Raw genomic sequence first — 25,392 nt, forward strand, 5'->3', positions numbered from 1 at the left:
CAGTCTCACTCTGTATCCCAAGCTGGCGTGCAGTGGCACAATTTCAGCTCACTGCAACCTTCACCTCTGGGATTCAAGTGGTTCTCCTGCCTCAGCCTCCCAAGTAGCTGGAACTAGAGGCACACACCACCACACTGGTTAATTTTTTTGTATTTTTAGTAGAGACAGGGTTTCACCATGTTGCCCTGGGTGGTCTTGAACTCCTGAGCTCAGGTGATCCACCTGCATTGGCCTCCAAAAGCGCTGGGATTACAGGTGTGAGCCACTGTGCCTGGCCAGCTTTTTTTTTTTTTTTTTTTTTTTTTTGAGACGGACTCTCACTCTGTCACTCAGTAGGCTGGAGTACAGTGGTGCGATCTTGGCTCACTGCAACCTCTGCCTCCTAGGTTCAAGTGATTCTTGTGTCTCAGCCTCCTGAGTAGCTGGGATTACCAGTGTGTGCCACCATGCCCGGCTAATTTTTGTATTGTTTGTAGAGATGGGGTTTCGCCATGTTGGCCAGGCTGGTCTCAAACTCCTGACCTCAAGTGATCCACCTGCCTTGGCCTCCCAAAGTGCTGGGATTACAGGCGTGAGCCACTGCACCTAGCCAGGCTCATATATATATATCAATTACAACTACTCATATGTACTAATATATATATACATATTTTGTATATGTATTATACAATTAATCTTCCATAGTTTTAAAAATATCTCAGCCTAAGTCTCTGATGGCAAGTGTCATCTGAGTATAGTCCTGGTTCCTCATAGCTACATGACAACTTGGGAAGTGGCATCAAAGACCCTCTGGAATCCAGAGAGTAGACATTACTGCCTGCCTTTTGTCTCTCAGCCAGATCCTTAGCCACAGAGAAGGAGTGACTCTACATAAGCATAAGCTGGCACCTCCGCAGCCCCGCACAGTCCACTATGCTGAGCTGGTCGAGCTTTCCATCCCCTATCCAGGGTCCACTCACCCCACTGTGGGTAATACACTGGAGTATTTCCTATCTTATTCTCTGATAATCTATAGTCTATTTCAAGGTTTTGATTATTTTATTTTTGAGATGGGGTCTCGCTCTGTAGCCCAGGCTGGAGTGCGGTGGCATGATTATGGCTCACTGCAGCCTTGACCTCCTGAGCTCAAGCGATCCTCCCACCTCAGCCTCCCAAGTAGCTGGGACCACAGGCATGCACCATCGCACCAGGCTGACTTTTTATCTTTTTATTTTTATTTTTTGTAGAGATGAGGCAGGGTGGGTCTCACTATGTGGTCCAGGCTGGTCTGGAACTCCTGGGCTCAAGCGACCCTTCCCACTTAGCCTCCCAAAATGTTGAGATGATAGGCATGAGCTACCACCCCAGTCTCAAATTTTTTTTTTTTTTTTTTTTTGAGACAGAGTGTCGCTCTTGTTGCCCAGGCTGGAGTGCAGTGGCATGATCTTGACTCACTGCAACCTCTGACTACTGGGTTGAAGCGATTCTCCTGCCTCAGCCTTCCAAGTCACTGGGATTACAGGTGCCCGCCACCATGCCTGGCTAATTTTTGTTATTTTTAGTAGAGATGGGGTTTCACCATGTTAGCCAGTCTGGTCTCGAACTCCTGACCTCAGGTGATCCACCTATCTCGGCCTCCCAAAGTGCTGGGATTACACGTGTGAGCCACCTTGCACGGCCTCAAATTTTTTTTTTAAGAGTTCTATTTCACAGCCCACTAATGGGCTCCACCTGCGATCCGGAAACATTGCTCTAATCAGATGGCTGCGGACTGGCCCAGCACCTGCCCTTCTGCTCTACTCCAGACGTCTTCCTCCCTGCCTAGCACCTCATGTGCCCTTTCCCGTCTCCAGACACTTCCTCCTTGTGGCCTCCAAGTTAACAGCTGGTGGCTCTGTAGTCCAGGCTGCTGCTTCTGCAGCAAGCTCAGGTTACAGCACCGGGCCCTCCTTGCTCATCAAAATACTTCTAGGGTGAGTTTCCAGAGTTCTTTTCAACCTTCCTTCTCCCAATGATACACTGCTCTTGAATGCCTTCTTTATCTAGGGCAGCCATGGAACCTTGCCACTAAAACCCAGGTGAAGATCTTTCCCCGCCTCGTCCTCTGCAATTCTAGAGTGACTAAGGGCTCCCCTGGCATTTTCACAGCACCATAGCTACCTGATGGCATCGGTGTTTCACAGCAGAAGGCGCTGAGGCACAGGGAGCTGAGCTGAAGCGACCTATCCAAGGTCACCTGTCTAGGAAGTAGCAGAACTGTGTTTCCAACCCCAGTCTCCTGATGCTGATTCACAGCCACCCTCTGTAGGGTTTCATTTTTCTCCTCTCTGACCCTTTGGAAAAGGATGCATTGAAGGACATAATGTTTTGATCCTTTGTTTTTGTGTTACATAAGTAAGGAAAAATTTCCTGTGACTTTACAAGTTCCTCTCTCTCTCCAGTGTCTCGAATTTGGTCCCTACACAGACTGGCTTCTTGCTCACACACTCTGCTAATGCCCAGGACTGCCTTCCATTTCAAGGGTTTCCTCACCTTGCAGTGAGCCAAAGAGGTTTACCCTCGGAATCTTCACCCTCGTTCCTCTCTTTCTGGGAACTACAGAAAGTTCATTTTTGAGCCTGCAGAGTTTTTAACAGCACCTCCAGTTTCTCCTTAGTTCCTTCCCACGAGCCCGGAACCTGCTGTTAGCTGCTCTACTGAAAAATCCCCTTTTTTTCCTCCCTGGGAGGAGTAGGCACTCTTTCTAATTTCTACAAGCTGGTGGCAGGAGGGCTGGCATTCTTTCTCCCCTGCCTCATCAACACTTAATCCATCTTCCTGGCTCTGCCCACCCCTGAATTTGAAAAATGAAGTCAAAAACATCAAGGCGCATCCTTTTTGTGTGCCTGCCATTTTCAAGGGGCTGTAACAGTGATAGCTACCATTCAGGTACCCACAGCGTGCTAAGCAGGGGCACTCTTCATGTCATCTCTGATATTCACAGCTACCCTATAACGGCGGACATGATTGTTTCCAGGCTACAGATGAGGAAACTGAGGCACAGACAAGGTAAATTACTCCCTCACAGTCACACAGCTAGTAAGTGGGAGTACATGGGTAGGCAGAGATTTGAACTCTACTATCTCTGCCTCCAAAGCCTATGCACTTTTCCACTACCCCCTGCTGCCCTCCTCAGGAAGGAGGTGAGAGATGGCGTCAGAGACCTTTCCAAAGATGAGCATGCCCTGTTTCCATTTTGCAACTCCTCTGCTGTCAGTGTGACACCACACATGCATAGCCTTTCCTCTTTGCCTCCTGTAAAGGTTTCAACTTTTTAAGTTAAATGAATTTTAAATAATTGGAGGGATACAAAAAAATATTTACATCTCTCTTTCCTTCTGCTGCAAAAATAGGGACCCTGGCAGGAGGCTGGGCATGCCAAGGCAGGAGGCTGCCATGCAGGCCTCTCTGATTTCAGTGCTGGCGTCACTGAGTCAGAGCCTGGGAAGCCCTCCCTCACCAAAGGGAGCTTCAGGCTAAGCCCCAGGGTCAGTGCTCTCCCATTCCAAACCCAACCCTGCTCAGCTACTCCCATCCTGGTGCAAACCCCCGAATCAGCCAGCCAGCACGTGACCATACACGTCCCTCTGCCTGCCACAATCCCCAAGAGACAACCTTGCTCTCAGACCCAGACCCGGTGTGGGGTGTCCAACAGTGGCTCCTGGGCATGAGGACAGGACATGGGAAGAGCAGGTGCTCCGCCTCTGGGCACATGGCCACCCAGTCCAGCTTCACCCAGCACAACTCGTTTTTCAAATGTCCTAGTTTCAGCCTCCCTTTCTGCAACCCAGGCCAAATTGTCCACCCCCAGATTTCTGTCCCCTGCTCATGGGGCTTGGTTGGGCCTGCTGGGGGCTGACGTGAGCCAGAATAACTGCGAAGGCAGGAGACGAAGAGGGTGTGAGCCGCCTTTTGGGATCCGTGCCCTGTCTCATGCACGAACACCCTCTGCCTGCCAGGCAGACCCATTCTTTTCACTGTGGGCCTCGGGAACAGAGAGTACAGGACTGACCCACTCTGGGCCTCCCTATAGAACTAGGGATGGTGAGGCAGGAAACCAGCAGAAGGATGGGGCCAGTTTCCAGTCCTTGAGAAGAAGGGGCTCAAACACGAAATTTGTGGGGAGCTTGTTGCCTCCCTTCTCAGAACCCTTGGATATCCCACAGCCTGCTCTCTTTACAGTGCCACCTAGGGAGCAAGAATTAGCTGCTGGGAGAACCCCCAAACCAAATACAGATCCCTCATCTGGTCTCTTCCTGGCAGGTTGGGATGTGTGTCGCTTGGTCAGTTACTAGTATAGCACCTACTATATGTAGGCTTCCTGTGGGGGAGAGGGGGTCAGAGTGCAAGACACGGCAAGTGAGCAAGTTCCCCATCTAGTTAGGAAGTCATGCACCACATAAGACAGAATTCATTGCCAAGTGAATGTGTCCATCAGCAAGAAGGAGCCATCCAGCGAGCACCAGGCACTGAACCCTGGGCTGGGGTTTCAAAGAAGAGACAGATAATTCCTGCACTCAAGAAACACAGATGATCACATTGTGATGTGATCTGTATCCAAGACAGGTAGGAGGTGCAGGGGGTGAAGCTTCCAGATCAGGGAAGGTTGCCAGGAGCCCACCCCCGGGCCACCCATGGGACATCACTCTGGCCTGTGCCTGATTTAAAACCTGGCTCAAACTAGCCCCTGAACCCAAATATGCTGCTCAGCTGAAGTTAAACAGCTCACCCTTCTCCTCGATTCTGATGACAAGTCTGCATGTTTAAGTTTCCTTTTGGGCTTTTCTATTTATGTTGTCATTGATTACTTTGCTCCTAACTCATCTGATTTCAATTTGGACTGATTTGATCCTAATTTTATTACCATGTAATCTGAATGCACATAATTACTGTAATTATGCTGCTGAGGGAAACAGCTCCTGCATGGTGGGAAGACCTAAATTTAGGGCTTCCTGGCAAGGGCGGCCGTTGGCTGGGTGGACCCACAGCTACCTCAGAGCTGGCAGCCTTGAGGGGCACAGATGCCCTCCCCCGCTACACCCCCTCAGAGATGGGTATTTTGGGTTTCATCTCAGAGATGAGCTTGAGGCCCCTCTCAGAAGCCCTAGGAGCAAGCAGCGGCCTGAGTTGGGGTCGGGGAGCCCACCTGCTCTGCACACTCTGGCTCATATCTCCACCCTCTGCTGCACGTGCTCAGCACCCATGGGCCACCTGCATCTAAAGTGCTTGCTTACAAGGTCGCCCTACCTCTGGGTGCCAATTGTCTTCCCCAAAAGACCTGGGAACCAAGGGTTCCCTGATATTCATGAGGCGGGGGAAAGCAAGCTGTGATGGAAGGGCCTGGCTTTGGCCCTCCTGTATCCTCCCTTGCCCTCTGAGTCTAGTCTGAGGCCGCCTCCTCCATGATGCCTCCCTGACCTGTCCAGCCCTCTCCCTACTTGGTCATTTATGTCCCACCCGAGGAGGAGACTTACTGTTTCCATTTTACAGATGAGAAAACTGAGGCACAGTGAGGTTAGGTGCCTTACTCTAGGGTACCCAGTGGGTGGGCAGTGAAACTCTTAACTACCTCATTACACTGCTCCTTCCAAAGCCCAGAGCCCATTACAGGATTGATCTCACGTAATTCTCCCCAGCCTAAATGACAGCATAAAGAACACGAGCCAGATGCCACCCTTTCCCTTCCTCCTAATCAGCCACAGAGGGGATGGGGCACTTCAGACACAGGGATCTGAGAACCAGGTGGAAAAGGGGAAAGGTGCTCTTTTCACCCAGCCTCTTTGTGCTTGGGAGGACTGACTCCCTGGAGCAGAGAGAAGGCGAGCCCTGCTGCAATGACGAGGTGGGGACCCAGCAGAGGGATGGGGCCAGTTTCCAATCCTAGGGAAGAAAGGTTGGAACATGGAATTTGTGGAAAGCACATTGCCTCCCTCCCCAGAATCCATGATTTGTTTGTGTACAGGAGGAAAAGTGGCAAGAAGAGTTGTAAAGGCTACTAATTATGAAGCTCCTGCTGTATGCACCCAGAGCCTGGCCCCCACTGCCTTAGAACAAGCTGGGCACACAATGGTGAGGGGGTGGCCGAAGGTGTCAGGCCAACTGGAAGACAGGGAGGCCATCTCTAGGGGAAGGGCCCACTGTAGGAGACCCTGGGCCCGGAGAGCAGATGAAAGAACTGGGGAGATGTGGGTGGGGAGGGGCCTGATATCCATCATGTGGGAGGGAGGATGCACTTGCTCTGTGTTGCTTTAGAGGGTAGAAATAGGCTGACATCAGCAAGCTGATTGGGACTGAAGAAAAGCAAAGATAATCCAGAAGTGGGCTCCCAGTTGAAGAGATACCTGCGCAGAGGCCCCATTGCTGGGGCCCAGTGCCGTGGCCCAAGAGCCCCCATAGGCCTGGAGCAGCATCCGAGCAGACCCAGGGCAGGAGGACTACAGCAAGGCGGGGGACCTGGGCTCCTGGCACTGTTCTCCTTCACTACTCCAAGCTGCTGATCTCATGGGGGTCTTCAGGAGCCTGCAACCCCCAACCGGGGGGTTAAAGGCCTCCAACTGGGGAGAGGGCACACCTGGAGCCATAGCCTCCTAACAGTTCAGCTGCCTCTGCAGAGAGCAGTAAGCAGGCAGCGGAGCACAGGGCAGGGCCCTGGAGGGCTGGAGCCAAGAGGAAGGAGAGGGGCTGACAGAAAAGACCAACTTCCCATTCCGCCAAGAGCAGCTCTGCCCCCAGAATTGCGCCTTGCAGGCCCTTGCAGATTGGATGCTAAGGTCATCTGAAGCCTCAGAAATGATGAGGCTGGTCCAGGTAACTCAAGGTCTTACCTACTACTCTGCTGCTGGGCAGGTGGGGGGCACCTCTACTTCCTTATGTTTCACTCTCTGGAGGCCACAGTTCAAGGCTGAACCGCCAAAACAGAAACCATCCTGAGTCAGGGGACCCTGCCATTGGAGGCTGGCAGCTCCTCAGAGACTTTCTCCCTGCCCAGGCCCATCTGCCTGGTAGCTCCCATCCTTTCCACCTTCCGCATGCACCCTCACATACACATCAAGACGTGCACAGCCAGCTGTTGCCGCCCTCCCCACAGGAGGCCTCTGGGCCCTGCCCTCACAGCTCACTCACCCAGTGAAGGGACCCGATGCAGACCTTTGCGGCCATCAGGGGCACGGTGGGGTCCGAGGGCCGCAACTTCACACACTCCCGCAGCAGGGACACACCGTAGGCTGACTGCAGAAAAAAGAGCAGGAAACACTGTCACTCACAGCCCTGGATCTCAAGGGCCCACAGTGGGGCGAGCTCCCCAAACAACCAAGCCTTACTCTGTATCCCTTTGCTCTCAGGAGCCAGGAAGAGGGCCAGGGCAGAGAAGCCTAGGCAGTGTCGGCAGGCAAATCCCTCCCTGGGCCTCAGTTTCCTCATCTGAAGATTAGAGGCTGTGACCCTTGCTCTTTAGGTAACATGATGACAGCTAACATGACAACGAATGGAAGGTCTCCAAAAGGAATTCAAATTTCAAGCACAGAAATTTTAGAGGTAGACAGGGGCTCTCTAAATGAGGGCTGGGCATGGTGGCTCATGCCTGCAATCCCAGCACTTTGGGAGACCGAGGCAGGCGGATCACTTGAGCTCAGGAGTTCGAGACCAGCCTGGCCAACATGGTGAAACCCCGTCTCTACTAAAAATACAAAAATTAGCCAGGTGTGGAGGCGTGTGTCCATAGTCCCAACGACTCAGGAGGCTGAGACATGAGAATCGCTTGAACCCAAGAGATGGAAGTTGCAGCAAGCCGAGATTGTGCCACTGCACTCCAGCCTGGGTGACACAGTGAGACTGTGTCTGAAACAAACAAACAAATAAATAAATAAGAACTCTGGAGGCATGGTCAATGGCAGGGGTTGGGTGTCGTATAAAGGCTGGGAGAAAGGAAGGAGAGATGTTCTAAACTGGCAGAGCCGGAGAGAACCTCCAGACAGTAATCTGAGGATCCCCCCAGGCTTCAGGGACTCAGACTGGACCTGCTGAGGATGGCCAAGTGTGAAGGAGGGCTGGGGTGGGGGGCAGCCACAGCCAGACACGAATGTTACCAATAACAGTAATGAGAAGAACAGCAGCAGCAAACACTTATCCAGATCTTGGGATGTGCAGGTATTGTCCTAAGTCTGGGGTTGGCAAAACACAGTTCACAGGCCAAATCTGGCCCTCTGCCTATTTTTGTAAATAAAGTTTTACTGGAACACAGCCATGTGCATTCATTTACATACTGTATATGGCTGTTTTCCTGATACAGTAGCAGAGTGGAATAGTTGCAAAAAACTGTTGGGCCTGCAGAGTCAACAACGTCTACTATCTGACCCTTTACAGAAAAGAGTCTGGAGACTCCTGTTCTAAGTGCATTTTAAATACCAAGTGATCTAATTTTTACAGCAATCTTATGATGTAGATACTCTGACTCTACTTTACAGATGGGAAAACTGAAATGCGGAGAAGTTAGGTAACTTGTTCAAAGCCACACAGCCTATGAATGGCTGAGCTGAGGTTTGAACGTAGCCTGGCTCTAACCACTACCCTACACTGCCTCTATGATGACCACCTTGGCCAGAAAGGAGGCCTGTTTCCCTGCACGCCCCCTCCACCGTCCCCCCCCAACCCCCCCCCCCCCCCCCCACACACACACTCTTTCTGGGCTGGAACCTTTTCTAGGAAACTCAGCAGTAATCCTCCCAGTGTGTACACCCCTGTACCTGTGTGACCTCCAGGTTTGCAGGTACCTGTGTGTAACTATGACAATTCCCATGTACTGGGCCCTACTGTGGGCCAAGCAACCCCCCATTAATTAGCTCTCATATCCCCCCAGCAACTCTGGAGGTACAGAAGGAAACGGATGCTCTGGAAAGCTTGCCTGTCTACAGCAGGGTATGAGCAACTGGAAGGTGCACAGCTAGGATCTGAATGGTCTATGTCCAGCTTGGACACCCCGCCTCCCTCCAGCTGGCCTCCCCTTTTCCCCGCCATCTAAGGAAGAGCTTTTCTCAACCCAGACGTGATAGATTTCCCTGGGCTTTGGCTCAGACTTATTAGGTTAATTGCGGGTGTCTTTGCCGAGGGTGTGCTCTGTACCCAGCACTGGGCTAGGGGTTGTGCGGTCACTCAGGAAAGGGGATGAAGCCATGGCTCTTTCCTCAAAAGACCCCACAGAAAGGGTGGGAGAGACAAAAAAGGCCACCACCCCCATGGCTCTCTCTGGAAACAAGAGGGGAGGAGGCCAAGCACAAGAGGGTGTTAGCAGGTGACCAGCTCCTGCAGGCTGGGAGACTCCACAGGGTGCCCAGTGTGGGCAGGTGCCAGGGTGCCTGAGGGGCTTGAAGGCACTGTCAGGCTATCTACCTCCTCCTGAGGCCCTGCCCTGGGAACACCACTCCAAGTCCCTCCCCAAGGCCCCTCCATCCACACCCCAGCAAGCCTCAGGCTTCTCCTCGGCCTCCTTCTCATGGCTGCTGAACTCTGGATCCTTGCCATACAGGGTTCTCTAACCCTGACCCTCTGCATTCCACCCCCTTCCACCCCACCCCCATGTACACCAAAAAACGCTGCTATTTAAGGAGCCATCTGAGGACTCAGCAGCAGGAGCAGCAGCTTTTTTTTTTTTTGTCATGCTGGTTACCTAGCAACACAGCCAATGCAATTGCCGCGCAGAGAGCAAGAGAAGGAACGACCTAAATCATGTCACGGAACTCATCCATTATTCCTGCAGATTCAACTACCCAGACTCACCTTCTGGAAGGCCTTTCGGGCACAATCACAGATACAGGCCCTTGATTCCACCTTAGGCTTTCAGCAAAGGCAAGGTCTGGCCACTCTTGAGGGCTGCCTGGGACAATCAGCCAGACTGATTTGGTGGGCAGGGTTCCCAAGGGGGGTGGAGAATGCTTTCCAGAACAATCTCCTGCTGCACTGAACACACAGTGTCTCCAGCCCATGGAGCCTCATGCATGAGCAACTGGCCAATCTTAACTCCCTGATGCAAGCCCACTCCCCGGGCCACCTTGCTGGTCTGTGAAGGAGCCAAGTCACGAAACCAGCTCCCTGGATGCTGGGATGGTGCCAGGCTGTGTCTGATCTCTCTGAGTCCAGCTAGTCAGAGGCAGAAGACTCCTTACCTCCCAGGCTATCACGACACCTTTGACTGAGCCTGGAGAGCTTCTAGGAGCCTCTCTTGGATTTAAAGCTAACTTGTATGTGCAGTGAATTTTTCTGAGCAGGAGTCCTCAGCTTGCCTTACCTCCTGAAAGGAGTCCATGGCCCACAGAAGGGTGCGAACCACTGCTCTGGCCCTAGGCCTCTCCCACCTGTACTCACTGTCCCAAGATTAGATGGGTTTTCTGTGTTTCCCGGAGGTAGGGAGAACCTGCCCATGACACTGTGAGATGTCTGCCCAGGCTCCATGGAAGCTCCAGCCTCACCTCCTCCCAGCCCTGTCCCTACTACCCCAGGCTGACTGGTGCCTTCAACACCTTCCTGTCCCCATCCCCATGGCTGGCTCGTCTTTTCCAGCCCCTTCACCGTTGCCCACATTATCTCCTTTGCCTGCAGTTCTGCAGGAGGGTTTCTCTCACTCCTTAACCCTTGGAGGGCCAGGGCCTTGCCCTGTGTTCTGAATTCTCCCTGAGCCTTGACAAGACCCTGCTGAGCACAGAGCCAAGGAGATCATGCTGTGACTTCAACATGCTCTGCGAGGTGTCCGATGTGATGGGGGAGAGGACAGAGGTTTGGAAAGACACACGCCCAGCAGATGGGGGCAGGGAAGGCTCCCCAGCAAGCCTCTCCCCACACTCAGGCTGCAGCACCTGCTCCTCTTCCCCCTCCCTGCCAGGGCCTGGCCTGCCTTGGCTGCCGAGGCCCCGAGCTGGCTGGCACGCCCTTGATGCGTGGAGGAGGCACTGGCAAGCCAGAAGGGCCCTCCTCAGAGACGGCTGTGGGGCCAGAAATGGAACGTGGCACAGATGGGCCAGGGGGGCGAGGAATTCCCTCAGCCCCATGAAAGGGCTCTGGATATTTACAGCTCCTGGAACAATCTGCAAGCTCATGCCACCTTATTTCCTGCATTCATAGCATCCTCAGCCCCAACACCCTCAGAACTCAGCTCCAGAAAGGTTTTCCTTTCGTGTCACTGCTTAAAATAGAGGCTTATGTAAGTATAATTCTGATCGGAGCAAAAAGCAGGGGTGACAGCACTGGAGCTGGGTGGATAGAGAGTGAACTCATGCCCAGTGCTCCTTGCTCCGGGCAGCGTCCCGCCAGGCCCTGTCCCCATGCAGGTGCTCCCAGCCCCATGCATCATGCAGTACTCCCTCCGAACTCCCTTGTGGGTGCTGCTGCTCTGCTCCACCCTTTAAGCTTCCCCTCCAAGGCAAGTCTCCAGTCCATAAGCAGGCCATTTCCTGATGCTATGCTCAGTGGACAGGATGAGAGCTACAGGCCACGTGGAACAATGTTCACTCACCTGGACGCACCTCATATCCACCACATGCAGTCACATTATTAGCTCTTCAGCACAGAAGATACAATGCTCCCGTGCATGTACGCACGCTCAGAGAAGAGCATCCACAGACTCACACCTGCACACCGGCACACTCATAGCTCGCACGTGGACAGGAATTCACACAAGGGGTCTGTGTGGCCCACCCCACGCCCCTCAGTCTCCCGGAGGTTCAAACCAGCTGCACGATAATCCCCACCCTCTCCCCTGGCCAGAAAAGCCCCTCTGTCCATCTCAGCAGAGCCCCCTGAGGGTGAGTGTGCAACCCCTAGCGCCCCCTGGGCCTTACCTTCCCACAAGCCACCATGGAGAGGGCCACCTGGTACCAAAGGTGAAATTCTCCAAATGCAAACTTCATGGCTCGCTCCAGGCACTGGGGAGGGGAGATAGTCAGCACTTATCCACCAGGGGTCCTCCCACCCCAGCCATCCGCACCCTTCCAGGGTAGTTACTGCCCAAGTCACTGCTTTTGGGAGGCTGCAGGAGGCCCGCACTTGGCTCCTGGGAGACACCCTGCCGAAACCCAGTTCCTGCCCCTGGCATGCTGTGTGACCCTACTCAAGTCTCTCACCCTCTCAGGCCCTCAGTTCACCTCCTTAACATGTGAATGATCTCACAGGATGATGGCAAAGAGCAAATGGAATAAGATTTGTGAAAGTGCTTTCAAAACGTAGACATGTAATAAAAATAGCAGCGAACATTTATTATTACTGTGCATGGCACTGTTCTCAGCCTTTCACACGCACTCTCCCCAACAACCTTGTCAGGTGAGTTCTCTAACTACCCATATTTCACCAGTGAGGAAACTGAGACTTGTACAACTTGCCGAGGTCAAAGCGGCAGAGCAGCCTGGCAGGGGAGTGACAGGTGGAGAAGGGACAAATGGCTGTCTGATTTCCTTTACAGACCACCTGACTCCGGAGAGTGGGGTGGGCTGCATGGCCAGCCATACCTCCGAGAGCATGACGTACTGTCCCCTTCTGCCCAACGTGATGCTCAGGAGGTCATAGATGGCTGCGGCATTCTGCAAGCTCACTGTCCGGTCCTCCTCCTGCTCCGGCACCCGGCTCAGCACCACATCTCGAGTTGCCTGTGTGTGGGACATTGTTTGGGAAAGAGTGAGGAGAGCAGATAAGCAGGTGTCTGTCTTCACAGGGCCCCCACCTTGCTGGCCCAGCCGCTATCACCTTTTTGCCATTGCCCCAAGCCAGAAAGATGGCCACACTCCCAGAAATGGCCTTTTCCCATCTCCACAAAGGCCCTCTCCAAGACAGAAAATCCTCCACCCTTAGCCCAGTTTAGGTGAGGAAGCAGTTCTGAGGGGTCAAGCTTCTGGTATTCAATTTGTTATTCTACAAAATTTCAAGCCTACAGAAAAGTTGCAAGAATAGTCTCATAACCGAAAACCCTTCCTCAATGTTCCTTTCTCTATATAACTATTATTGTCCAGGATCCAGTCGAGGATCATACCTTGTATTCAGGTGCCATGTCTCTTTAATCTCCTTGCATCTTGAAGAGGCCCTCCACCTTTCTCTCTCATGACACTGGCATTTTTGAGGAGCACAGGCCAGTTGTTTTATGGAACAGTCCCTGGTGTGTTTGCAATTCTCACAATTACAGCAAGAGTTTCGGCTAAGATGTGAAAGTGCCTGGATCGGGTAGGTGGCTCTGCTGCTTGACTCTCGGTGGGGAGGTTGGGCTGTGGCCCCCAGTGCCCTCTTCTCTTCCTCTTCAGCCTCTCAAGTAGCTTTGACAAGGACATTCCCAAAGCCCCCCTTCCCTTCCTCTCTGTGTCCAGCCCGGACCCTCTCCTGGCTCCTTCCAACCATGGAAACTCTCCTTCGTCCCTCCCCAGGGAGAGCTTCCCCACACTCAAGAACTCCGCTCTTGGCGTCCAGCGCCGAGGATTTCAGTAGCTCACAGAGTTGCCAGATGGCTGCTGGGGGTGGGGGTAGGAGAGGGAAATGTGCTGTATGAGCGGGAAATTCTGTCTAATTCCAAGAGGAGAGCTCCTCATCACCAAGCCAGAAGCTCCCCATCAAGGATGTGGGACTCTTGTGTTCTTTGGTATGTGCAGGCAGTCCCACCCCACTGCCCACCTCTATATCCTGGGGGCAACACGCAGGCTGGGGGTAAAAGAGACAGGGTGGAAAGGGAGAAGCTCCTCAGCTGCAGGAGTCATGGGGGCCTCCAAGCAGCCACAGGACAGGGACTTAGGCAGAGGACATTCTGGGGCCAGAAATGGTAACATCTCCACCCCCACTCCAAGGGCTGTGCGGGAGCTGGGCAGAGCTGTGTTCTGGGCAGATGCCGCTGGGGGCCGCCCCCAGCATCCTTCCTTCTCCTGCCCATTCCCCTCTGCCAAATGGAGCTCTCTGCTGCATCTCCCTCCCTCTGTCTGAGCCTCCTTCTGTACAATAGGACTTGCCCTCCTCTGCTTCCATACCCAGGACCTCAAGACCAAGGACTCAGCCTTCCTAACAGAATAAAAAGGAGCTGCCAGCCCTAAAAACCCAGATCTCCCTCATCAGAGCTACCCTTTCCCTCCTATGCAGCAAGTGGGCCTCACAGCTTCCTTTGGGCAGGACTGCTCTCCCCTCCTCCAGGTGAGGCACTGGAGGCAGAAGCCCAAGCCCCTGAGGCCTCCAGACCACAGGCTCTGGGTGTGTCCTGCGGTACAGGGCTGGAGGGTGTCCTCCCAGAAGCCTCCGGAAGCCAAAACACCTCCAAGACCCAAGGAAGTGACTCACCCTGGGGGACAGCTCGGTCACTGAGAGACTGGTGGCCAGGGGTTCTGATGGCTGCCCCGTTGCCACAGTTGGTGAGTGCTGCCCATGCCCCCATGGACTTAGATGGCCCAGGAGAAGGTGCCGGGATGCCCGGAAATCCCGGCAAGGCTGAGCTCTGGAGTCAGCCTGTGGAACAGGAGCCGCTCAGGAGCTCCAAAGGGTTGAAGGAGAGGAGTGGAGAAAGAAGGTGCCAAGAAATCCCCCTCCTTCCCAGTGAAGTCCGCCCACACAGCCACCAACAGGAAGAGAGAAGAAATCCTAGGGAGAGGGTTGGCAGGAGCTAGTCCCCTGAGCCAACTAGGAATACAGCCCTCGTTCTGTCCTCGGCGATGTACCACTCCACTCCGCCACCTCCAGCAGCTCCCCAGCTCTGGCCACCCAGGGTGGGGACCCACAGGGGCAGCCTCCACCAGGCAAGAGTGGCTCGGGAGTGAGAGGACGGGGGCACAGAGGCCCTGCCCATGGGGAGAACAGGAAGGAGCAGCAATATAGGATGCACATCCCCAAGTGGAGGCTGACCTGGAATTCTGGTGGGAGCAAGAGGTTATGATGGGAGCGGGTGGAGCCAGGCAGTCTGCAGGGGTGGGAAGAAGCTTGGCTGGGCACATCCAGGGTCTGGGGACCCTCCTGCCTGTCCGTGCAGACCAATCTTGTTCAGGGGATAGTGGGCCGCAAGCCATCACTATGGCCATCGGGATAAAGTCTAAACTTTCTGGGGCAGCCTAACTGGCGGGCTTCTCTCCAGTGACATGGAACCCCTTGCTGGTCCCTACAGTCACCATGGCCCATCTTCGGTCATGCTGCAGTTCCCTCTATCAACCTGGACACCTTCTACCTCCTCAAAACTCCATTCAGGACCACCTTCTTACAGCACCATCCGTGACTCATCTCACCAGGAGAGGTCAAGCCTCACCTGTCCTCCCCCAACCCAGCCCATGCCTCAGCCCGCACGCCCCCGTCTGGTTCACCAGTTCTTGTTCATGGCTAGACTCCTGGCCCCAGGCACAGCCTCACACACAGAACTTGACTCAACCTGCCTTCACAGGGTGTGACACTCAGGAGAGAAAGATTCTGGGCCTGGAGTGGAAACCTCCCCCTGTCCACCCTAGACCTTGACCTTTAAGAGAACAGTGTCTGAATCTGTGTCTGGCAGACGGAGGAGTGGATTTGCAGAACTGGGCGTTAATTGGGTCAGAAGAATAGGAACAGAAGAGAGGAGCATACTAGCAGCAGCGGCAGCAGCAGCAGCACAAATCCTCAGGCTGGTGATAGGCCCTCAATAGGCAGACAGCCAGGAAGGCTCCTCGGGGGTCCTAGGGACTGATGTGAACTGGGGCCTGTGCAAGAGAGGGCTGTGATTCCCCAGCCAGAAGCAGAAGTGGGCTGAGTGGTTACTATGGCTTTGGGGCAGGGCCGAAGTGAAATATTCCTGGTGGTTGCTGGGCAGTGCCTGTGTGTGTAACCACGGCAACAGGGCGGGGTAGGGGGAAATGGGACAGAGAAAAGGCAGGCGTGGGGGCTGGTGGGTAACCCACAGCAGAATAGAATTCATGTGCAGCTCAGGGGCCGGGGCCTCAGACACTATGGGAGCACCAGTTCCCTCCCAGCACCCCCAGCTGTCCTGCTCCCTCCTCCCTGGCTCACTGCCCTCAGGCCACATGGTGCACCCCCATGCTCTGGGAGTAGCTCTGACCTAGTCCCAGCCACATTCTTTCCCTTCCGCCATTGAAGTGGCCTCAGAATCCTGCTTTCATTAGAAAATCCTCTAGATCAAATGCAGTAACAGATGTGAATGCACTTGTGACCCTTAAAGTAATACATGAACACTAAATCTTCTCACCGTCTCTTCCTCACTGTTTTTAGAATAATGGCAGAATGTTCTCCTCTGGTTTCTCCCTGCCTAGTGTGCACTGCCATAACCCCCACACCCACCCCAAGGCTGCCCAGCGCTGGGGATGCACTGCTCTGTTTAATCCATGCATTTAATCCCAGGATTTAAACCTAGGGCTTGTGTAGTTGTCCTGCTCCTAGCCTTTGTCCTTTCGGCTGTTCTCCTAGGGTAGCCCCTCCTCGATTAAAGAACATTCACTGCAAGCCTTCTGGCAGGTCAGAAGAGGAGAAGCCAAAGAAACAACGCTAGTCCCCATACACTCATCACCCAACAGCTCAGCACTGCTAGCATAACACATTTCTGGTCTTTGACCAAGTATCCATGAAGCAAACATGGGACCTTAGGGAAAGGCCTCAGGCAGGCTGGCCCATGAGAAACCTAAGGCAGGGACTACTCTTGGTCAAATAGCCAGCCCTATGCGTGTGACATGCATTACTCTTTTTTTTTTTTTGAGACAGAGTCTCGCTCTTGTTGCCCAGGTTGGAGTGCAGTGGTGTGGTCTCGGCTCACTACAACCTCCACCTCCTGGGTTCAAGCAATTTTCCTGCCTCAGCCTCCCAAGAAGTTGAGATTACAGGCACCCACCACCATGCCTGGCAAATTTTTTTGTATTTCTAGTAGAGACAGGGCTTCACCATGTTGGCCAGGTTGGTCTTGAACCCCTGACCTCAAGTGATCCGCCTGCCTCGGCCTCCCAAAGTGCTGGGATTACAGGCATGAGCCACCGCTCCCGGCCCGCATTACTCCTTTAGAAGCTGAATTGTCACATCCACCGTCTCATCTGGCCTCACGGTAACCCTGGGCAGGGATGAAACCACTGACAACCCCCCACCCTCTGCAGATGAGGACACTGAGCCCCAGAAGATGAACTACTTTGTGTAAGGTCCCAGGGAGCTGAGGCTGAACCACCCCCCATTCCCTCAGTCGGCCAGTCTGGGACCGCTGCTGCTTGCCTGAGCTCTAGCTGCCTGGGGGCTCCTCTGCCAGCTTTTTCCAACCTAGTAAGATACAAGACTAGTCCTGATCGTTTGGGGCTGCAGGGCCACAGGCAGCACTCCCCTCCTTCTGCCCAGCCCTGTTTCTCCTCTCTAACCCTGGACAGAAACAGGGCTCCAGTCTAAGAGAAGGAAAGGAAACTACCATGTGGAGCACCTTCTGTACGGCATCTCAAAACGCTCACAATAATCTTCTGTGTACTTTCAGCCTATTTTACAGATGAGAAGACTAAGGGAGGCCAGGTAAGCTTTCCAATGCATACAAGACAAGGGGTTGGGACCTAAATTAGAGCCTAGAAATTCTGACTTCACTCCTGGCTCCTTCTCTGCCTCCAGGTACCTCCGAGGAAGTGTCCAATAGCCTCATCCATGCCATAAGAGACCCTGGGCTGGCTCTGCTTATAAAAGAACTGAAGCAAAACACAAGGCCAGGATTCTCCCATCAGGCCCTGGGTGCTGCTCCTCTGCAAAGAACATGCTCCCTGGCCAACAAGTCCAAGGCCCTGATCAACCCCATTCTCAAAAACAGGCTCTCCATTGGCCAAGGAACAAGGCTCAGGGCCTGTTGCTGCCACCCTCAGCCCCTGCAAAATCACCCCGGAAACAAGTCTCCTGGCAGCATCTGTACCCAGCACCTGCCCCCTCTCTGGAGGACACTGTCATGCTCCCCCTGTGCTGTCGTCCCCACCAGCAGACATAATTACCACTGGCTCTCGAGCTGCCAGTCCACAGAGCCAAGAAATAACATGCTCTGTGACATGTCCCATCCACCCAGCGACCCAGGCCAGGCCCACGCCAGCCTCCGAGCTCCTGCTGCGTCAGGTTCCTGCAGCAGAAAAAACAGCTCTTTCTGCCAGTTAGAGAGAGAGGCTCTCCCACCTCCACTGAACCAAGGGCTCTAAGCTGGCAGTGTTATCAGACCCTTCACCGCTTCTGCCTTCAGCAGAGCAGGGCCTTGTGTTAGAACAAACCAGATCCCAAAAGCTGAAACAATCTGTGCTCATCTGCTGAATCCCTAATGGAATCAAGCCCAGGAAGCACTTTTTTTTTTTAACTGAATGGCATCCTTAATCCAGTTTATCTCCCAATCAGACCTGAACATTTTCAAAAATGACTAAGTCAGAATCAAGTATTTATCAGGACAAAATGAGCACATATTGAACAACCAAAATGTACCAGGCACCTTCACGTTCATTTTCTTATTTAATCCACCAAAGTCATACAAGAAAGATCTTATTAGCTCCATTTTACAGATGAGAAAACCGAGGCTCAGGGTGGTAAGAAGCTCACCCAGGCCACACAGATTGTGAAAGGTAAATTCAAGATTCAAACAGCCAGATGCCCAGCATTGGGCATGGCACAAAATCTGTTAATCTGCAGAGTCCCAGGACCCAGAGACTTACCTATCCACCCCACTCTCTCAACACCAGGGCTCTGTACCCTTTCCATTTCTAAGAGCAGCAACTTGTTCGCCAGCTGAATGAAACACGGATCCAAGGGTTCAGTTTACTTTGCACATATTTTTATGTCCCAGATCAGTATTTCAGAAATAATAAAGATTCCTGTATCTCCTAGTTCCCCATCTGTCTCAGAAAATCAGGCTGGTTTGATACATGGTTCTTTCAAAAACAACAATTTACATTTGAGGTTCAGCAGGCTGGGGTCATTCCTTCTGATTTGGGGACCAGGATTTCTTCCACATCCCTGGGTACAAACTACAGTAGATGGGAGTCCATTTGGGACAGGAACTATGGTTGAACTGTTAATCATTGTCTTTACATTGCTGAGCATGGTCCCGCATGCTGTAGTTGCTTGAATAAGATTAGATGGATGGATGGTAGGCGGATGGATAGATAAGAGAATGAATGGATGGATACATGGTGGGTGGATAGACAGATGAATGGATGAATGGGTAGGTGGATGCAGGGTTGGTAGGTGGCTGGATGGATGGAATAGGGGATGGATGGAATGGGGTGGATGGATGAATGATAGGTGAATGAATAAGTGCATAGATGAATGGTGGGTAGATGGATGGATGAAAGGGTGGATGGATGAATGGGAGGTGGATGGATAAATGGATGAATGGGTAGGGGGATGCATGGTTGGTGGGTGGTGGGTAGATGGATGAATGAATGGGTGGGTGGATGGATGGATGGTGGATGAATGGATTAATGGGTAGATGGATGGATGGTAGATGAATGGATTAATAAGTGGATGAATGAATGGTGGGTAGGAGGATGGGTGGATGCAGAAATGATGGGAGGGTAGATGGCCAGAAGGATAAATGGTAAAGTGGGTGGGTGATAGATATATGAATGAATCAATGATAAGTACGTGGATTTTTAAATGCCATTTTGGCTCCAAAGACCCAAAACTAGGTCCAAAACACAAATCATCTTCAACCAGTTATATCTTATATCCCCCTCGCATTCCTGTGAAAGCATTAGTAAGGTTTCTATTTACCTCTTGAAAGACAAGGTCTCCCTCATTCATTCTGATCGCACATAGCTTGTAATAAAAACCATATCCAAGGTAGCAGCCCCACACCACACAGCCACTCCTCTGAGTTCCAAACCACAAAACAAGGAAGCCTGCAAACACCGTTTCCTGCAGCAGCTGCTCTGGATGTCCTGGAGGTGGAAGCAATGATGATGATGCCTCCTGGGTTGGCTCTGCGGAAAAAGCTTTCACTGCAGCATAATGCATTCTGCAGGTATTAGGAGAACCTAAGTAGCAGCCAAGGCCACCAGCTGCTGTTCTAGAGGTTTCTCCCCAAGCCCATCATTTGCAGCCAAACCCAGCCAACATCAAAGCGGGATGAGGAAAACCCTGCAGGTACATGGAGCCTTGGGCTTCAGCTGAGAGGTATCAGGGCAGGAGCTTGGGAGGCTGGTAGAGTGGAACCCATACCCTAGTCCTCTCACTGATCAAGAATGAGATTGGAGGGAAGGAGAATTTAAAACAAAGGCAGGAGAAAAGGCAGGTCTGGCCACTTGGAGAAACCATTCCCAGCCACAGAGGCCAGATCCAGCAGCCGGGGGAAAGGTCACTGCAGATGAAACACTAAAGCTAAGTTCATTGCCAATACTCTCCCCCAAATCCCTCAAGTTTCTGAATGTCTAACAGGCTGGGTGTGCGTAAGGGGAAACAAACCAGCCAACCCCACAAGAGGCGCCTCCTCCCAGCCTCAGTGCAAACAGCGTTTGGGCAGTGCCTCTGTTTCCTATGCCACAGGGAATCTCCCAGGACACCACCTGGCCAGCCAACCCAGACTCACCCACCCCCTAACCCCTAGTCTCTGAGGTAGGCTGCCAGCCACACTGTCTTACAAAAGGGAAAGAGCTTCTTGGAGGAGATCGCATACTCAGGAAAACCCACCTGGCTCCAAGCATGGGCCATGTTTCTGTAAAAGGCCATTCTCCGCTTGGAGGGTTTAGGGGTGGGTGGACAGCCTTAACTGAAAGGCATCTGAACTCTGTCCTGGGGACTCAGATCAAGCAGAGGCTACAGAAAATGACTTGGGAAGACAGAGCTCAGCCTCACTCCTACCAGGAGAAAAATAATGACCATCCTCACCCTGACAGGCTTGTCCCTTTTACAAAGCCCTCTGATTCCCAAAGTCACCTCCTTGGCCTTTTACACTTAAGACCAAGGATTAGAGCACTGGGCAAGGGAAGTACCAGAATGGAAGTCCAGGAGCCCTGCATCCTGGGGCTTGGAAACTGCTGAGGGAGAAGGACGTGTTCAAGTCATGGCTTCAAGGCTTATTAGTATACGACCTTGACCAACAGCCATACCTGTCCTGGACCTCATTTCTGTCATCTGTAAGATGGGAACATACAATATTAGACTGAACTATATGAAACTGTTGTTTTTGCAGGTCATAAACAACTGAAAATTGGCAATTTCATATGACTCAACATAACGCTCACCTCATCAGCTTGGAACCTCCCTAGCTGAGAAAGGACCTAACAGATGACCCCGTTTTCAGCCTTTCACCACCTACCTGTAAATTGCACTGGAAGCCTCAGTACACAAAGGCCACAAAATAACCGGTGTTTAGGCCAGGTGCAGTGGCTCATGCCTGTAATCCCAGCACTTTGGGAGGCTGAGGCAGGTGGATCACCTGAGGTCAAGAGTTCGAGACCGGCCTGGTCAACATGGTGAAACCCCGTCTCTACTAAAAATACAAAAATCAGCCAGGTGTGGTGGCGCGCACCTGTAATCCAAGCTACTCAGGAGGCTGAGACAGAAGAATCGCTTGAACCTGGGAGGCAGAGGTTGCAGTGAGCCAGGATCGCACCACTGCACTCTAGCCTGAACGATAGAGGGAGACTCTGTCTCAAAAAACAACAACAACAACAACAACAACAACAAAAACCCTGTGTTTCCAGACAGATGATTCCAGTGCAGTCTCACTGGAGGGTGAACGTGGTGAAATGGCGGAGAGGGGATGGGAATACTGGTCTGCATCTGGGGTTCCATATTTCAAAACTAGGATTCAGTCTGTGGTCAGAGTAAGGGCCCATTTTAAAAAGTAAAAAGCACACTGTTCTCCCATGAAAATCAGATGTGGCACATGGTCCCTCTATCTCCACAGCTGCTAACCAGCAAGATGGCCCTTCCCCTGGGCAACCACTTATCCACCTCACAGGCAAACATTTTAGGGCAACACCCTGGCCAGCTGGCACTCCCATCCAAATATCCACACCCTACACAGAAACTCTCAGATCCAACATGGACCAGCCCCAGCTGAGGCAGGATGCAATCCCTCTGCCCCACAGGCCAGCGCCTGTTCCTATTTGCTGGGAGGCCTGAGGCACCAGAGGCAATCTGATTACCAATGCTATCTAAGCAAGCCCTGGCATCGCATGGTCCCAGGCATCCAAGGGAACATTCATTTCTGGCTGTTCAGGGATCCAGCTCATGGGATCTTGGTTTCTTAACCTCCACATCCATACACTGCTCTCAGATGCAACATTTTTTAAAAAACCTATTTCTCAACCTGGTGGTTCCCAGCTCACCAGCTCTGATGGGCCCCTTGGTCGGAGGACTTGGACCTGACCACGTAGATGACTCCTGTGTGCTTGGCTTCTGCTGCTCCTGCCCCACTCTTCCTGTGCCCCCTTTGGACCAGTCCAGTCCATCATTCATCTTACCACCTCCTCAACCACACAGCCACAGTGCACTCTCCTTTGCTGAGCATCCAAAGTGCTTAGCCCTGGGCAAACATTCCTTGGTACCATGGCCACCATAAGTGTGCAAGCACGAGTGTGTGCGTGCATCCACATGCGTGTGGTTGCCTCATCTTCCTGCCCAGGACATGAGCAATGGGTCCTGTAGAAAAGTCTAAACAGCCAACTTCATGTGTGCTTTGTCTAGCATGATTTGTCTTCTCCTCTGCGTTCTTTTCCCATAGCATTCACGCGTGGACATCCTGCATATTGTAGTTTTTGATTAATTTACTGCCTGCTTCCCTTTACTAGAATGTAAGCTCCACGAAGGAAAGGACTTTTCTCCATTTTGTTTGCTGTGGCATCTCTGGTGTCTACAGCAGGGTCTGGCACAAAGTAGATGCTCAATAAATAGCTGTTGCGTGAATAAATGAACTCCTTCCATAGGCACGCTTACCTCTGTGAGTACTGTTATATTACAGGGGAGAAAACGGAGGCTCAGAGAAAATAAGTGATGTGCCCCAGCCCTCAGCTAACACGCAGAACTGGAACCTGATTCCATGCTTTCTGACTCTGAAGTACACATTCCTTCCATTCCCTACCTGCCATGTTCTCATATCTGTCACAGCACCCGGCACACAGCTATGTAACATTTTACTGTGGCCTTGTTGATGATCATCTTTTTAATCCCAAAAAAGGTGGGTGGGGCCTTAGGCATTCAGTCTCCACTTATTTGGGGGCAGAATGCAGGCCTCCAAATGAAGCCTTCTACAGCCAATTCCAAACCTAATGAGCAAGACTTGCCGTATGGGGGCCCAGGGCCAAGAAGCATCTACTTTAGGAGTATCCCTGGGAGACAGAGTTTGGCTAGGTCATGGGTGGCCTGTACCTGGGCCCCACAGCCCTTTCCCCACAGGGTCAGAGGGCCAGAGGCCCCTGAAGGACATCCTGGAGCTTACCATGGATTCGCTGATGAGGAGGAGCAGGAGGGCTTCCTCGATGTTGTCCTTGGGGCAGTAGAGGCTGAAAGACACAAATGACAGGCCTGGCTAGAGCACACACCTCACCAGACAGCACCAGTGACCCACCATGCCAGCCTTCTGCCCCGGAGTCAGCACCAGCCAAGTAAGGTGACCTCTTCCTGCATAATTCATGGGCACCGGATACCATATGCCCCAGAGTTATGGATCTGAAAGGCTGCGGTGGGTGGTGGCTGCTGGGCTGGAATAGTACGGATGCTCCCAGGGAGGAAACATTCCTCCCAACACCAGCACTGCAGGGAATGGCTGGGGCAAGGAGCAGGGAGAAGCCAGAACTATGCTCTGCTGGTTGGCGACAGACCGCACCTTCGATGAACGGCACAAGTGAGAGAGAGGTGTATCAGACAAGACTACTGGGAAGACAGGTAACCTCCAAATGATTTCTTTGGTCTCCGACTACCTTATAGGATTATCTCCACAACCTGGACCCCAACACCTGCCTTCTCTAGTTGATCTGGCTCCTGCTGAGACTGAGGAGGCTGGCTGGCAGTGTGCTGAGTGGAGACTGGAGGACAGCATGGGGCGAAGAGGAAGCCACCAGTGGGGACAGAACCCTGCATGAGACGTAAGACTGGCAAGGCGCAGCAGGGCAGGCAGCACTTACTTGTCTCCTTCATAGAGGTGAGGTTTCCGCAGGGCCTGCGTGGCGAAAGAACTCTCCTCCTTGCCCATGAACTCAGGCAGAGGGTGGGACAGGGGGCTCCAGTAGCACTCCTCACTCAGGGAGTGCAGCAAGACCCCCGCCAGGTGCTTGGCCGCCATCTGGCAGAGAGGGAAGCACTCAGACCCAGGCACAGTTGTCAGCTCTACCCCAGCATGACCTAGAACGCCCTCTGCCCATCACCCAGCTAAACCTGCCCCGCTTGCAACGTGCGGACCTTTGGGTAGACCCCCCAACCCCACTCCCAAGGAGCCCCCTTGCTCCTTCAGTCCCTCCAACACTGGGGCTCCCACCCCTCTGCTGGCCTCAGACGGCTCCTACCTCATCTTTTCTCTTCTTTCCTCTCCTAGACAAGAGGAGCATTTCCTCCCTCTCCTGACCCTTTGGAGCCCAGCCCCACTCTGAGTATTCAGCAGGCCCTTGCAGTATTGGGAAGAGCATAATGACACAGGCATGGGCAGCTCTCTCTCTCAGGTGCCTTTCTGATATTCAACGGAGAATTATAGCCTGAGAAGCAGCTGCGGCTCTCTGGTTTGGACAAACTAAGGACTAGGAGGGCAGGCCTGTGTTGGGGCAGGCAAGCAGGGTCAATGTTATTTATTAGGATCACAAACAAATCCCTAAAAGTTCGCATAGCACCTTGCTAGTGGTGGTAGCAAGTTTGTCAACCCAGTTTGCCCAGGGAAGGGCTGGCAGTAGATCTGAAATCTGATTTAACATGAGGGACTATCTGCAATGCTGCGGGAAGAAGGAGGCTGCACCTCCCTGGCTGCGTGGAAAAGGATGCTGAGATTGATTACCAACCTCTGCCACGAGCAGGCAGGAGACCTACTGCCACCCCTGCTTCACAGGCTCCCTGCAAGGACGTCTGTTGTCTCCCACCAAAGCTGACTCCTGAATAAGCCAGCACCGCCAGCACCCCACATTACCACTTTAAAGTTCTGAGTTGCTTTGGTCTCCACAGTCCGCAGCACCTCCCGGAGCTCTCTCATGCCCTTCACGATGTTCCTGGTGGGAGGACGGCAGAAGTAGAGTTGTTACCAGCCTAGCTTGCAAAGAAGGATGCTCTCAGCACACCAGCAGACCCCAGGAGGAGCTGCCTGCTGGAGTTTTATTTGAACACATTCGATAACTGGAGTGAAAAGTTAGAGTTGTAACACCAGGACTTTAGAGGCCCAGGACATCAACAAAAAGTAGGGAGGATCCCTTTTCCCCTAGTCCCTTCCCCTCTTTCCCCCCAGCAACTTGGGCTTCCAGTTTACCACCAAAGGTGTACCAAGACTGAGTA

At 52.7% G+C, this 25,392-nt stretch overlaps 1 protein-coding gene across 9 annotated transcripts in view; it reads right to left on the reverse strand.

Moving 5' to 3' along the window:
* Positions 1-25,392, reverse strand: part of TTC7A (tetratricopeptide repeat domain 7A) — a 158,374-nt gene that overhangs the window by 56,849 nt on the left and 76,133 nt on the right. For 6 of the 9 annotated variants that reach the window (XM_063649404.1, XM_054472924.2, XM_054472965.2 and 3 more), the window contains 6 exons: positions 25,034-25,112; positions 24,048-24,205; positions 23,363-23,426; positions 12,507-12,644; positions 11,844-11,927; positions 7,141-7,245 (listed from right to left, as the gene is read on the reverse strand). In XM_063649404.1, the coding sequence (XP_063505474.1) occupies positions 7,141-7,245; positions 11,844-11,927; positions 12,507-12,644; positions 23,363-23,426; positions 24,048-24,205; positions 25,034-25,112 (628 nt within the window). The remainder of the gene's footprint in view (positions 1-7,140; positions 7,246-11,843; positions 11,928-12,506; positions 12,645-23,362; positions 23,427-24,047; positions 24,206-25,033; positions 25,113-25,392) is intronic. The other 3 variants (XM_063649400.1, XM_063649402.1, XM_054472956.2) reach the window with 3 other exon arrangements.

The sequence above is a fragment of the Pongo pygmaeus genome, chromosome 12 (genome assembly GCF_028885625.2).
Source record: "Pongo pygmaeus isolate AG05252 chromosome 12, NHGRI_mPonPyg2-v2.0_pri, whole genome shotgun sequence".
NCBI classification, from domain to species: Eukaryota; Metazoa; Chordata; class Mammalia; order Primates; family Hominidae; genus Pongo; species Pongo pygmaeus.